General features: G+C 39.2%; 1 protein-coding gene and 1 non-coding gene across 2 annotated transcripts in view; one reads left to right on the top strand and one right to left on the bottom strand.

The window, feature by feature from the left end:
* LOC126376972 (G protein-coupled receptor kinase 2) overlaps positions 1-16,356 on the bottom strand; it is an 85,862-nt gene that overhangs the window by 9,053 nt on the left and 60,453 nt on the right. Inside the window, exon 3 of the mRNA XM_050024527.1 lies at positions 1,003-1,136. Coding sequence (XP_049880484.1) covers positions 1,003-1,136 — 134 coding nt within the window. The remainder of the gene's footprint in view (positions 1-1,002; positions 1,137-16,356) is intronic.
* Positions 11,490-11,561, top strand: Trnag-ccc (transfer RNA glycine (anticodon CCC)). The gene has a single exon. It is a non-coding gene; the product is annotated as a tRNA-Gly (tRNA).

Below are 16,356 nucleotides of genomic sequence, written 5' to 3'. Positions count from 1 at the left end.
CCTCCCGACTTACGGTATTCCGACATAACTGGTGCAACAACAGCTTGCTAGGCTGCATTCTTAGCGCTTTATGCTGTGTTATGTTGTTATATATTACATACAGGGTGTTAGTGACATCCTAACGAATATTGCGGGAGATGATCCAGACCATGATTCTGAGTTCTATTTATGTTATGTTATGTTTTTGTGTCATGCAATGTTTTTCTGTTATGATATGCCGGCAATGAAGGGGACTTACGGCGGTGACAACTATATTTGTGGTACATGAGCCGCGTTTGCTCGCTGAACTGACGGAACAGTAACAGCTTTCTAGGATGCGCTTTATGTTATGTTGTTGTGTTATGTTATGCCGGCAATGAAAGGAACTTACGTGTGTGGTACTCGGGTCGCGTTCACTCGCTGAACTAACGGAACAACAGATTGCTAGGATGCCATCTTAGCGCTTTGTGTTATGTTGTGTTGTTGTCATGTTATGTTGTCGTGTTATGTTATGCCACCAATGAACGGGACTTACGGCGATGATTACTACATGTGCGGTATTCGGGCCGCATTCACTCGCTGAAGTAACGGAGCAACAGCTTGCTAGGATGCCATCTTAGCGCTTTAAGTTATGTAATGTTGTCGTGTTATGGTATGTTTTCGTGTTATGTTATGCCGGCAATGAAGGGGTCTTACGGCGATGATGAGGATACTGGCCACATCGAGGAAGCTGTTGTACTTGTGTTACTCAGGCCGCGTGCGTTCACAGAACTGACGGAACAACAGTTTGCTAGGCTGTCATATTAGCACTTTATGTTATGTAATGTTGTTGTGTTATGTTATGCCGGCAATGAAGGGGACTTACGACGATGTTCACTTGCGTTCACTCGCTGAACTAACGAGACAATAGCTTGCTAGAATGCCATCTTAGCGCTTTATGTTATGTAATGTGGTTGTGTTATGTTGTGTTGTTGTTATGTTATGTTGTCGTGTTATGTTATGCCGGCAATGAAGGGGACTTACGGCGATGATGACGATACTGACCGCATCGAGGAAGCTGTTGTACTTGTGGTACTCAGGCCGCGTGCGCTCACAGAACTGACGGAACAACAACTTGCCAATCGGTTGTTGGTCCACCACATACTCGTAGCCTACATCTGGAACAAGGAGATATATTCGTTAATAAACAAACATACGTACTTACTATCAAAAAGCAAAAGTGCAGACACTGACCCCGACGAATTATTTGTAAACAGTGGTGAAATTATGAACCATTACTTGTCATAATTGTAAAATTTATATTTTCGTAGGTGTTTTTGTCTATTACAGAAACGACATGTAACCAGAAGGTCTTAACTGCAACCAGTTAATTTATTACTTTGCAAGAAACTGATTGGACTTTTGAACCTTATCGTACATAAGCCTACGACTATATTTCCAATCGGGTTAATCAGAGGTATATCTGTCGCAAGATGAAAAGTACCTACTCCACGGGAATAGTAATTGGGTACTTAACCTCGTAAGGGTATTCAGACACGATAGTTAACGGATTATAGGTAGTATGATTCCGTGCTGGGAAGGGCACGTAAAACCGTTGGTCCCGGCTATTAGCCGTAAAATCACCTGCAGCAACCCGCAGTGGAGCAGTGTGGAGTATGCTATATACCTTCTCCGTTGACTGAGGGAAGGCCTACTCAGCAGTGGGACGTATATAAGCTGTTTATGATTTTTATGATGAAATAACACATGTAGTATCTTTGTAACATGTTTTCAACAATAAAAATACACCAACGACACCAGGGTTGATGGAATTGGTAATCCACCTCACAACCCACACGATAGAAGAAGAACAATAAAAATAAAGCACCAGACTCCCCTTTCAAAAACCAGCGAACCATCAAGGTTTTAGTGACACCTCATTTGTTAAATTCTGACAGGTGGTTTCTAAGTTAGGAGGGAACAGACGTACATACATACATAGCGGTCAAACATAACCCTGCATTTTGTTTCGCCGCAGTTGGGTAAAAATATCCGACTCTTTGATTTAGAAGCTCATTTTTTACACCTTCAAGGGACCACAGACATAATAACTATTAGATGTTAATGTAAACTTAATATCCTCACGCGTTCTCGAGAAAAAGGGTCTTGACAGACGGACAGACGACAAAGTGATCCTATAAGGGTTCCGTTTTCCTTTGAGGTTCGGAACCCTAAAGAAATATCTATTATATTTCATGCAATGATGCACACTTCTGCAACCAGGACTGAAATAGGTAATGTGTGGGTAGGGTTATCTTTCGCCCGGGGGGCCATTAGAGTCCATTAGTAACGTATGTTTTCATTAGCTAAGTCTATTCTTCTACCCTTTAGCTTTACATTAATTATTACTTTCCAACGCCTCTGTGCTAGAACGGGAGCGAAAAAAATAATATTAGATTTGATATTTCAAAAACACGCAGAAAACATTAAGATTTTCTGGCCTAAAAGTATTCAACATTATCATCATCACCAGCCCATTAACGTCCCCACTGCTGGGGCACGGGCCTTCCCTATGGATGGATAGGGAGATCGGGCCTTAAACCATCACGCGGGTTGATGGTTATTAACGACTGCTAATGCAGCCGGGACCAACGGCTTAACGTGCCTTCCGAAGCACGGAGGAGCTAGAGATGAAAACATTTTTTTTTGTGGTCACCCATCCTATGACCGGCCTTTGCGAAAGTTGCTTAACTTCAACAATCGCAGATCGAGCGCGTTTACCGCTGCGCCACCGAGTTCCTCTAATTATTACAAGCGCTCAAAGCGAAAAAAGGATGGAACATCATATTTCTAATAAGTAATGTCATTGTGCATGTTGTCATAGTATAAACATTTTAATTTTCGCAGTAAAACCCACCAAAATTATTATTTTAGTTTAAAATACACTAAAACAGGTACTCCCGGTCAATACGAGTAGAGTACCACGCGCTAATATACAGACATGAGCAGTACCCACTTTAGAACCCTGTCGCACTATCATTTTGACGTTTAATGAGACTTACGGTTTAATTTGTTAAAAAAGTTAATGTGACAAGGTACTAAGTGTATACATATTAATGCTCGTGACCGTACTTAGTTCACATTAAGGATATACCTCTCACTACCTCAATTTGGGATATTGTTGTGTTATGAATTTGTAATGACAAAGTGACAAAAACTACGGATATATGTGCCAATGCAAGCGGACACATTTTATAAATTTACTTTAAGAGTTGTAAAACTAGCTCTGTCCCTTTCTTTCTCTTGTGCTAAGAGAAGGACGGCAATATTTTTACAGCTGCTCAATATTTTTAACCGTGACCGTATATATACGTAATAAGAAGATGCGTACTTTGTTAAATGACACGATTTTGTTGAATGTATATACCGCTGTGTACGAATGTATAGCTAAACAAGCGCATTCGCCGCATTTGTGTAGCAAGCGCTGTATATACGGTAGTGGTAAATCAATGAGCAAACAAAAATATCCTTTTCATAATTTTAATCAATGAGTGTGATGGAAACAAAAATATTCTTTATCATAATTTTTATTTTTTTTATTTATTTTCGTTTCCTTGTAATAAATGTAATGACTTTTTTTTTTTTTTTTTATATCCTTAATCTAAATACATGGTTTGAATGATGCCGTTAAACCACAGAGGTTTGTCTCGGCACCCATTCGTCGCATTAAAACAGAAAAATAAAAAATAAAATAAAAATAATAATATAAAAATACAGAAAACATTGAAAGAAATGAACTCAAAAACACACACAGTGCACTGTCGTACCGAGTAGGCATAAATGCCAATCAATGCGGCGTACCTCGTATACGAGATTCCCTCTAAAACCAGTTTGTCGCTTCCTCGATGCTTCATATACATCATGTTCTATTAATGTATACAATATAGACTATTCACATGTATACAATAAAGTCATTTCTCTTCTACGAAACTGTGATCGATTCCGATACAGCTTTTATGGTTCTAAACAAACACGGATAAAAATAACATGTGAATTGATCATTTGTATGTATGTATGTGAACTGATAGCACACGCCGGATACTTCATATAAACAACTTCGTTTTACACAGACACTACACATTGACATTATCGTACACGCGCATCTGTGTGTGCGACGTCGGACACCAAACGATTCAAGTCTAAAATATCTTCGAAGGGGGTGAAGTAAGCTTAGCTCAGCCGCTGGTGGGGAGCGGAGAGTTGCCGTTCTATACGTAGAATTATTCCTTATTCTATGCTAATAGGTTGTCTAATATAGTTTATTATTATTATTATTTATTTTGTATATATCTGGATTGTTTCCATCTCGGCTCTTTAAGGCCGGTACCTTTAAGTGATCACGGGCCTAAACCAAGTGATCACTCATTTAATAAATTGGGTTAAGTTGCAGGTCGGTCTGTCTGTAAAAATTTTCGGACTATTCGGCATGTATTTAATATTGTGGCTTTTTGTAGAACACTATAGATTTGTCGGGGTAGGTCAAGGAGTTGGATATTGTGAAGTAACTGTTTGGGTATTACGCCAGTAGTAGAAATGACTATGGGAACTATTGTAACTGTATGAAGGTTCCACATCCGTGCTATTTCGTATTTTAGATCCGTGTATTTGTTCAGTTTTTCGGATATTGTAGACTGTAAATTATGTGTATTGGGTATGGCAATGTCTATTAGTAGTGCTGTTCGTTTTTCTTTGTTAATAAGGGTGATATCTGGTCGGTTATAATGAATGGTTTTGTCCGTAAGTATCGCTCTGTCAAAATATAGTTTATGAGTGGTTGATTCAAGAATAATTTCCGGGCTATATTTATAGTAAGGCGTAGGTGGGTTTTTTGTCAAATTATACTTTATTGCAAGCTTTTGGTGGATTATATTGGCTACCTGATCATGCCTATGTTTATAATCTGTCTGCACTATTGACTTACACGCACCAGTGATGTGTTGTATGGTCTCAGAAGCGCTAGTGCATCGTCTACATGTGTCGGTGGGCAAATTGTGAACTTTCATTATGTGCTTTTGATAGTTTCTGGTTTCTATAACCTGATCCTGTATTGCAAGCATGAAGCCTTCCGTCTCTGGAAACAACGCACCACGCCTGAGCCATTCGTTCGACGCAAGTTTGTCGACGGTAGGTTGGTTCAGGTCGTGGTGGTGTCTTCCGTGCAATGTCTTCCGGGCCCATTCACTATGTTTAGTCTGTTTGTCGGTTTGTGCTTCGTTCTTCTGTGAAACTTTGTCATGTAGATTTAGTGGAGTGAGTTTAATGTCATTTTGGGCTATTGCATTATGTAAAGGGGATGTCTGCGCTTTGTAATGGAAGTAATTTCGGAGACGGGTTATTTGCTTGCTGTGTAAGTTACTGATATCTATGAGTCCCCTACCCCCTTCGCTTCGTGGTAGCGTTAGTCTTTGAATACAAGATCTTGGATGGTGTTTACGGTTCCGTGTCATGGTAGTACTTATTGTACGTTGTAAACTCTTGATTTCCGCCTTTGTCCAATTTATGATTCCGAACGAGTAGGTTAGGATGGGGATCGCATAGGTATTAATAGCTTTGGTAGTATTTTTTGCGTACAAGTGGGATTTTAGAATGGAATTTAATCTATGTTTGAAACTTTGTATAAGTGTGCTTTTTATCTCTTTGTGGTGGATTTGCTTAGATTGATTATACCCAAGATATTTGTAGGCTCTGCCTTCTTCTATTGACTCGATCAGCTCACCACTCTGCATCTGATAGTTGTACTCATGGATCAGTCCAGCTTTGACCGAATTAATTTTGCACTTGTCGATTCCAAATTCCATGCATATATCTCGGGAGAAGATTTCTGTTTCATTAGCTAATTCGTGGAGTTCTTCTTGAGTTGAGGCGTACAATTTAATATCGTCCATGTATAAGAGGTGATTTAATTTATATTCGGATTTGTCAGTCTGTATGCTGGGTTCATCGTTTTGAAATTTTAAAGAGTATCCTGTACTTAATGAGTTTAGTATATTTGATAACGGATTTAAAGCAAGACAGAACCATAACGGGCTCAGCGCATCACCCTGAAAAATGCCACGCTTAATCATAATAGACTCTGTCTCAATTGTGTCTGTGGGTGTTGTCAGTCTAAGCTTTGTCGCCCAATTAGTCATTGTATTTTGCAAGAATAATATTATTTGTGGATGAATTTTGTATATCTCTAAGATTTTAAGCAGCCAAGAATGAGGAACTGAGTCATAAGCCTTTTTATAATCTACATACATACTAAATAAATTGTGTTTTTTCTGTTGTACCTGCCTTAGAATAATGGAGTCTATCGTGAGCTGTTCTTTGCATCCCTGGCTGAACTTACGACATCCTTTTTGTTGTTCTGTTAGTATGTTGTTTGTAGTTACATGAGAATAGATTAATTGTGTCAGACATGATGTTATAATTTTATATATTGTTTGTAAACAGGTTATAGGTCTATATTTTGCAGGATTGGAGCGATCATTTGGGTCTTTGGGTAACATATAAGTGGTGCCGACAGTAATATAATCGGGTAATGTATGTGGGTTTTCGATAAAGTTATTTATATGGTTGTGGAGGTATGGATGAACGTGTGTTAGTTTTTTATACCAGTAGTTATGGATGTTATCAGAGCCAGGGGCTTTCCAGTTATGCAATTTATCAATTACAGATATAAAAGTTTCTACAGGTACATGTTCAAATTGCATCGGTTCTGTGTTTCGTTGGTTAATCTCCTCATTTTTTATCCACTCTGCTTCATAATTATGTTCGACAGAACTCTCCCAGATGCTGGACCAAAATCTATGTAACTCCTCTGTTCTTGGCGCTACTATCGCATTTAGGGTGTCTTGTGGATGTGGAGCATGTTGGTTACTACTTGTGGATTCTCTAAGAGTACGATAAAATTGTTTTTCATTACTTGTAAATTGTTTGTTTTGGGTCTTACGGGATGTACATGTTTTGTATCGTTTTAATCTATTGCATGAAACTGAAAGTTTTTGTTTAAGTGTATCTAGAAAATGTGAGAGTTGTGTGTTTGGTTCTTCGTGGGTGCTATGAATTTTATACTGCTTCATTATACTGTCTACGTGCCTATTTAAGTTGGTGCTTCTACTTCCATTGATATAGTGTGACAACCTGCCTATTTTAGTTCTTAAATCTTCTACTCTGCGTTCTAACCTTATTTGCCATTTAGGTTTCTTTTTCTTTCCTCTGTAGCATTGTTTGTCTGTCTTGGGTGGGATTTCTAGCTTAGCTCCATTTAATTTAGCAGCTGTCCATGCAGCACAGTATATAATCGTCTGTAGAGAGATAAAATCTGTGACTATATCAGTATGATTTGGTAATGTGTATGTGTTTAAATACTCAACTATTGTAGCAAGCTTTTTAGATGATCTCTGTTTTGGAATATAATCTCTATTTGTCGGTTCAATATGTTGGTAATAATTTAAAGCTTGTTTAAATGTTCTGTCTATCTCTGTGTTTCTTTCAGTAGTATCAGGTGTTTCAATGGGAGAATTTTCTGTTGTTACTAATTGTTCCAGGTCTATATTCATTAAAGAGTCAATATCCGTTTGTGTATTATTTTCAATATGTGGTTCAGTATCATTTATAAATGTCGGTGGTAGTTGGTTGGCAACTTCTTCTTTGATTAGTCTTAATCTATCTTCACTTATATATTTGTTTGCTATAATAAGTCTCCTTTGATCTGCAACTCGTTGTTCAGTTATATGAGCTAGGTGTGGGAATGTGGTTATAAAATCCTTATGCAACGCTTGTCTGTATGTTGTGAGGTTAGTTTCTAAATTTGTGATTCTATAGTATGCCCTTATTATTGCTTCATTATGTTCAGGAGTCCATCTCATCCTTTGACTTAATGCAGGATTAATGAACGAATTCGGTGTTGATGTTGGCTGTGTGAATGTTGCAGATGCTAAGGCCTGTCTGGTAGATGTACTTGTATCTGATGGGCGTAGGTGTTGTTCAGCCCGCAACTTTATATTATCTAGAATCTCTGGTGGTATTACTTTTCGTGATATGGTACTACGCGCTTGGTTAGCTAGTGTATTTGCGGACAGTTTATGTATTTTGGTATTAGAAGGATTTCTTTCTTTGAAAAGTTCAAAACACCTTTTGATGTATCCATATCCCTCACCTTTAGCTATAAAATAGCAGAACATTAATTCTTTTAGTTCTTCTTGTGACCACTTTGTTCTACTAGTATTTTTAGATGAACTCTTTGTGGCCAATTTGGGATCCGATATACCGGCAGAGTTATCAGGACTGCACGAGTCCCTACTCTGCAAGGTATAAACGGTGTCAGGGGTTGCGGTTGATGAACGGGAAATGGATGAATTTTGAAATGAATGAGGTGATGAGCTGGGTGATTGGAAGAGGCTATGTGTGGATGATATTGGTGATGACGGGTTTGAGAGTACTGGGTCGTTGAATAATATACTATTGGTTTCGGCTGTAGTCAATTGTTCGGGGGGAACCCGCCTGCTCATTCCCCCACCGCCGATGGATCGCATGCTGTTACACCCAGCATCGGCTCCAGGTGCGCCCCGGCGCTCGCCCCCGGGCAGCGGCCCTTTACGTAATATTTTCTTTGATCGTAGCTCCATATTAAATGGGTTCCTTTGCCTTGTTGGCCGCGTAAGTTTCAATAGTACGCGTGTCCGCCCCCCACGTGGATCTGGTGTTCGACCCGGACGTAAGGTAGGATTTTAGGGGGCTTATTATTTATTATTATTACAAGTTCTTATATTTTATTCTTGTTGTTCACTTGGTTGTGACGACTTGTAATTGAGGTAGCTCTTAATCCTTTTGTTATTGTTTGTAACTTTACAAGTGCAGAGTGTAGCTTGTAAGTTATCAAGTGGTTTTATGATAGTTTCATCGCTAGGCTACGAACGAGTTATCCACAAACCTTAAAAATAAGGGAAATATGCCCTAAACACAATATTACAGGAGTCCGCATGTCTCCTGTTGACTCACATCGCCGTGTGAAGACATTTCTGGCTGGACCGCTACATCGTACCCGCCGTTCATTGCGTCGGCCGATGACGTCAAAATATTACAAGTTTACGTTGAGTTCAATGTACTATGTATTCTAGAATGATCTTCATAACCGCCTCTTCAGTTTTAATAGTCTTAACGGTCGATGAAAATTAAAGCTTAATTTATATGAAAAACGCTCCGCCTTGAGACGTAATTACAGAAGGAGAGGTCAGAAGATCAATCAGATTGGAAGCAGTGGTAATAATTTATCAATTAGGCTGGCAGGTCGACGTTGGTGTCCGACCGAACTTTCGGTTTCGGTTTCGGCTAGTTTCGATGCTAAATTCCAAACTACTGAAGTGTGCCTTTTAACATTTGTGACTAAAAGTGATTGTAACTAACAAGTGAGCCTAAGTTGCCAAATAAATACATATCTGAGCGTCTGATCTAGGTTTACTTATTCCACACATACATACATACATAAACTCACGCCCGTAATCCCTAATGGGGTGGGCAGAGCCACAAGCTACCACTCCACTCCACTACCACCACTCCACTGATTAAGTAATAGTTACTATGCAACTTATACGCCCCAAGTGAAATGTGTACCTCATTCCATATCAAATGGAATTGGACTATTAAACTGCTTCTATGAACACAAACTGATATTTACATTTAATTAAAGTAAGTATTGTTATCTGAACTGTATATATATTGTGCACATCAAGGCTAAAAGGGCCACATGGAATCAATTCATCTACAAAAGCAATATTGCAATTTGACATTTACGCATATAAAAGTATGTGCGCTATGCACACAAAGGTCGAATAACAATATTGCTTGTTTAGATGAATTGCTTCGATGTGGCCTTTTTAACCTTACCTTACCTTTTATAGTACACGGTTTAAATGATGCCGTTAAACCATAGAGGTTTGTCTCGATAGTCATAAATGACAAAAAAAGAAATATATAAAATAATCGGCGGCTTTTTGGCGGGAACGGGAACGGGACAGTTGCTTTCTTCATTGAATAATCTAAATAATTAATACGAAGTAGTGTTTTGTGGTTAATGATCGCATTAAGTTAGTCGGAAGACATTCGCGACAGTGGTGTTATTATATCGGAGTATTCAATAAACAAAGTATATCTACCTATTTTCGCTTCGTGCCAAAAAGCCGCTTCATAACTCGAAAGTTTATGCGGACTTTTGAGTTAATTCGTTTGGGGTTCGGAGTAGGAGTCTGCTCCGAGGGCGGGGGCTTAGGTTTCATCATCATCACCTTTCATCATTTCATTAATCATCAAGAAAAAAATACGTGAGACATGGCTGTACGGGCATAGTTCCCTTTGCCTTACCCTTCGGGGAAAACCAAAACAAAAAAATAACAACATAGCATCACGCCTATTTCTCCGAAGCGATAGGTTGAGGGGTTTAACTTAAGTAGGTACACCCACCCACTCCTCGCCAGCTATGTTTAAGTCCCATGTATTAAATAAATTAAATTAAAACAAGCAGAAACTTACAAAATAATAATAGACTGTTATATATAATAGAATTACATTTTTGACGTAGACTGTGGTGAATGCCTAGTCTTTTTGTTTTGTTTTTTAACAATAAACGTATTTTGTATTTATAAAAACAAAATACTTACAAAATAATTGTAATAATATAAGTAATTCACCAACTAATTGCCTTAAAAATAGGTTTCGGTTTCGGATTCGGCCGAAACTGGAACCGTCACCGAAATACGGTTTCGGGTACAAAACCTGTGTCGGTCGGACTCTAATCGAGGTCCCGAAGGAATAGTTTCCAGGGGTTATGTAACTTGCATAGTCTTAAATGTAAATAATGGAGATTTCGGTTATCCTTATATCTCTGTTTCGGTGATTCCAATATATCCTTATATTCACCAGAGTACACACTGAATTGTAGGTATTTATTTATTCACTCAACAGTTTAGGCAATAATGACCGGGACATAATATACAATTATGTGTATTAGACACTTGATAAAACACAATAGATAACTTTTCATTTATACTAATTTTTAGGGTTCCGTACTCAAAGGGTGAAAAACGGGATCTTTTTTTTTGACGTGACTTATTGTAGATTTGCCACAGATGGCATTAACTACTTGGCCTGACAAATCTGTACTGCGCTGAAGGCTTAAGCTGAAGTCAAATCAAGAAAGAAAACTTCGTGCGCGGGCCCGACTCACACTTAGCCGGTTTTTTTACCCTCCCATGTATAGATGGGCAATCTAAACGTTTTTTTTATTGGGAATTTTTCCGAAATACCCGGTGGATTGGCCGACTATAGCGAGTGATGAGGAAAACCGGGTATCGTATATTGGGAGTGTGGCGCGCTGACACCTTGCCGATAAGATGGATGAAGATGGAACACGAAACAGCAGGTGCATTATTATTTGCAAATAAAAATTGGGTCATGAAACGAGCATCCTTGAGTGGTGATAGAATAAGACGGCCTCCGTGGTCCAGTGGTTGAGCGTTGGGCTCCCGATCCGGAGGTCTCGGGTTCGAATCCCGGTGGGGACATATCACAAAAATACATAATATGTGTGTATATTATTCTATTTTTCGATGCACGTCTCTGGTGCGCAGGGTGCGGGGCAGCGGCAACCCCGCCCTCTCGATGATAGGTGCGCGACTCGACTGCCCGTATCTGCGTAGATGCTGTGACTTGCATGTCATAGCATCTAATATTAGATAAGGCTACTAACATCTAGAATAAGTTTACTAACACATATGAGACATGTTTTGTGAATTAAATAAAATTACTATTTATTATTATTTCATGAAATATGACCATTTCATGAAATGGTCGAACACATCATGAAGTGAACAATTGTACGATCTGGCCACGACATCTATATTTGATTCGTAAGTATATATCACTCGTTTAACTCAATGAATGATGATCAATTCTTGGGTAGGTAGCTCATAGTGTTATCTATGAGAATTGTTTAACATTAAAGTTTAATGTCCAATGCAACGCATGCGTATTCGGCTCACAGATTTAATAAAATATTATTGTTAATACATTATGTTCGATATTGTCTATCTTGCTTGTATTTAATATAGTTGGAATGTGTCAATCAATGTTGATTTTAATAGATTGGAGATGTAAACGATGGATTTAAAAATATTTCAATTTTACACTAGAAAAAAAGAAAAATCGTAAAAAGAAATGGCGCGCATTTAATACCGTAATATTCTTTCTTGCCGTTCCCTTACTGCTGAGAATCGTGATATTCCTCCACTGGGTTCGATCCTGTGCCATATGTACAGCTCTTTGTGTAGGGCCCCCTGCCTCCTGCTTGACCTGGTCTATTCACAATACCGAAATAACATAACACGAACAGCGTGTATACTGTTGGATGAAGACTCCTTCGACGAGCACCTGCGTGCCAGTACTGCGGCTCGATGGGTGGGGATGGAGTCTCGACGTGCCGGCAGAGCAATGGGATGATTGGTAATAACGACGAGAAATAACATTTTAAATTCAACAGGAATATCCAGTTTATTAACAACACTTCACAAACAAATTATAACGATGCTTAGGTATAAGATCCAAATCCAAAATTAGAGGACACGGCCAGAGCTAAGTAGTATACTTAATCCAACCAAAAACATAAATGTGAAATGACAGCCAAGTTCAATATTATGTTAAATGCCTTGGTTGCCGACTTCAACGACAAAAGAAGTGAGATCTAAATGGGTGCCAACTTCAATGGTCAGTCCTGAAATTTATTTATAAGTAACAGTATAACATATCAAATCTTCTTATAACATAAGATAATGTATTGTAGCCTCAGGTCTGTCTTGGCTAGTTTTTATAAACCTACCAACGAATTAATATGTTCGATCGCTAGTTTCTACTAACAATCCAAATTTTCGGAATTATAAAATAATAACCGACAAATACTTGTAGTTTTTAGAACTTGCGAAGGCTATAATTCATATACATGATATATTATTATTATTATTTGTTATATTTATATTGTTCTTATGAAGGTAAAGGCATCGGTGCAAAATGAAAGGAAATGCGGAATGGAATGAGAATTTCGAAATTTAAAATGATTGACGGTCTGAAAGAAAGGCCAGTATGTGCAGAGTTTGTACTCTGCTACAGTACGCAGAGAGCTGGCCACCTGCGCGAGAAAGTAAACCTAGCTTAGCAGCTGGTGGGGAGCGGATAGTTGGCGTTCCATACGTAGTATTATTCCTGATTCTATGGCCAAACGCAAACCAATTTATAATAAAAAGTAAACTATTATTCAGTCGTACAAAACGTAGTCTCGAGTTGGGTCTTGCGTAAGCATATTTATATGAACCTATATAAAACGACTGGTTTTAGATTGAGCTGTTATCTGAAAGGAATTTCACGGGTAATTTGACAAATGATAGCTGATGTTGATCGAGTGAGGTATGTTGCCTGTTACATATTTATACACTACATTAACCCAGTCAAGAACAGATGGGTTTCATGCAATTGTATGGAAGAAATCTCTTTCGCTGATGAACAGAGTATGGGGCAGCCCGATCAGCATTCTGAGGGTTGTGGGAGGTAGGAGCGATTGTCCCTTTGCTGCTCAGTGGACTAGGGTATTGGTTAGCTACCTGTTGTATCAATAGGCAACAATTGGCTAAGATCTTGATCCAGCTGAGTATCAAAATACCCAAACTCGATCATGTATGGAGTATTGTAGCCATTAATGGGACGGCTCAGCTAAATACTCAGTGGAGCGCAGAGCCAAGAGGATGATCAGCGACACGCGGCTAACAGCTAAGCTACACTCCTTAGCACATCGGCGAAAAGTCGCCAGTATGTCGGGTATTCTACAGACTGCTCTTCGAGGAGTGTGCCCGCGATCAACACGAGCTTATTCCACCATACCGTGTGTTGGTCGAGGTGTTTTATGGCTAGTAGTGTGCCCTGCGAAGCACGGAATCATTTTACTTTTTCGGACAATCAAGTGATTCAAGGCTGCAATGGCCTCACCAAACAACGGACAGTCTCACAAAGTGATTTCGACAATGTCCCCATCGGGAATCTAAACTGGAACTCCAGATCATGAACGTAACTTAACGTCATATAAATTTAATAAAAAAAAAATTAGAAAAAGTTTAAATGTCACTTATTGAAATCCAGTCTATTGGTGGAACCCCTCGATAAAATTCGCTGCGCAGCGCTGTTGGCGGGCAGATCCTGCTGTTTTGTTTATGAATTTAGAGGTATTATAACTTAGACGATTTTACACTTTAATTAAACTGGCCCTTGGCAACCCTTTCTAGGCAAAGTTTATAGCACTACTGAAAACAGCCCTATCCTTTGCTCCAAGCGTTACATAAAGCAAATACAGGGTGTTAATGACATCGTAACGAAAACTTTGAGGGATAATTCAGACCATGATTTTGAGTTGATAACAAGTGAAAATTATGGAACTGAAAATAATTTACAAAAAGACTAAAACTTTCATGAATTTTCCGACAGAAATTGAAAATAATTAAAAAAAAACATTAAAAAACAACAAAAAAAAACATGTATTTTGCGAAGGGAAATTCCACTTGATATTAACTCAGAACTATAGTATGAATCATCCCCTTCATTATTGGTTACGATGTCACTAACACCCTGTATTTCCACCTCACTAAAATGCGTTAAAGAATGTTGCAATATACGTTCTCTATTCCAAGGATGGAATTCCCTTCATCCCTTTCACCGTTAGGACGTTTTCTCACTACATCCTATTCTTATCCGACCCGAGTCCGAGAATGGCGGCCAGTTGAAAATTACCATATTCAAATTCTTCTATTCTTCATGTAACGGCTACGCACTTACATGAGTAAATAGTAACCGGGACCAACGGCTTAACGTGTCTTCCGAAGCACGGATCATCTTACTTTCGGACACTACTTTGATATTACTTTGAATCAGTCAATTTTCATATAAAGAACGTCTCATCCGCTTAAAACTACTGCAACTTCTCACAACCTGTATAGCCGGGGAAAAGAAGCTTCAAAAAACCTCGGCCCAGGGCCCGAGTCGTTTTAAAAAGTAACTAAACATAGTTCTCGACCACTTCAGATACGTAATTTGACGGACTCCGGATGAGAATCAGAACATAATATAACGTAGCATCACGCCTGAGTAATAGTGAGTATATACATCCACTCCTCGCCAGCTATGTTTAAGTTTCATTTAGAGGGCTATGTAAACGACGTCCGTGGTCCAGTGGTCGAATCCCGGTGGGGACATACCACAAAAATTACTTTATTATCCCTAGTTTGGTTAGGACATTACAGGCTGATCCGATTGTCCGAAAGTAAGATGATCCGTGCTTCGGAAGGCACGTTAAGCCGTTAGTCCCGGTTACTACTTACTGATATAAGTACGTAGTCGTCACTTGAGCCATGTCAGGGGCCTTTGGCGGCTCAATAGTAACCCTGATACCAGGGTTGATGAGGTTGGTAATCCACCTCACAACCCACAGGTTAGAAGATGTAACGGGATAGCCTATTGCCGTGAAGCGGGCACAATTCCTGGAAACCACGTGATATCAATCATCTATTATCCAAACATGAATTCAACCTCATAAAGTCGAATTCAGTGGTTTCGAATCCGAAACGCTACGATTTAAGTCACGCGTTCATCACGGATAAGAATCGGAGTAGTGTGAACACGCCCTGACACCTCTCTAAGTGCATTCCTGACAGTTCCAACATTTATATGTGATGAGAACGTCCTTAGGCAAATGTGTTCCTATTTCCACCTTGCTTTTATACTGAATAAGGACGTCTCGTGTGCTGTTGTGGAATTTGTACTTTTGGGGTAATGTACTTTTTCCATTTGGAATGTCGTATTGTACAAAAAAAAGCGATGAGTATGAATGTGGAACAGTCTCCATGGTTAGAGCATTCGGAGCGATCTGGAGGTCTGGGTTCGATACCCAATGGGGACATTCTCGAAACCACTTTTTGAGACTACTCTTTATTTGGCTAGGACATTGCAGGTTGCCTTTAGATCCATCCATATTCATAACATAACATAAACAGCATAAATATAATATATTACGTCCCCTTGCTAGGCGCAGGCTTCCCCTTAACCATCATCAACAGCCTATATACGTCTCAATGCTGGGCACAGGCCTCCCCTCAATCAACCGGAGGGGGTATGGAGCATACTCCACCACGCTGCTCCACTGCGGGTTGGTGGAGGTGTTTTTACGGCTAATATCCCAACGGCTTAACGTGCCCTCCGAAGCACGGAATCATCTTAGTTTTTCGGACAATCAGGTGATTCAAGCCTGAAAAGTCCTTACCAAACAAA

This window comes from Pectinophora gossypiella, chromosome 22 (genome assembly GCF_024362695.1).
Source record: "Pectinophora gossypiella chromosome 22, ilPecGoss1.1, whole genome shotgun sequence".
NCBI classification, from domain to species: domain Eukaryota; kingdom Metazoa; phylum Arthropoda; class Insecta; order Lepidoptera; family Gelechiidae; genus Pectinophora; species Pectinophora gossypiella.
Note: the sequence above shows the minus strand (reverse complement) of the source record. Positions and strands in the feature narration are given on the sequence as shown.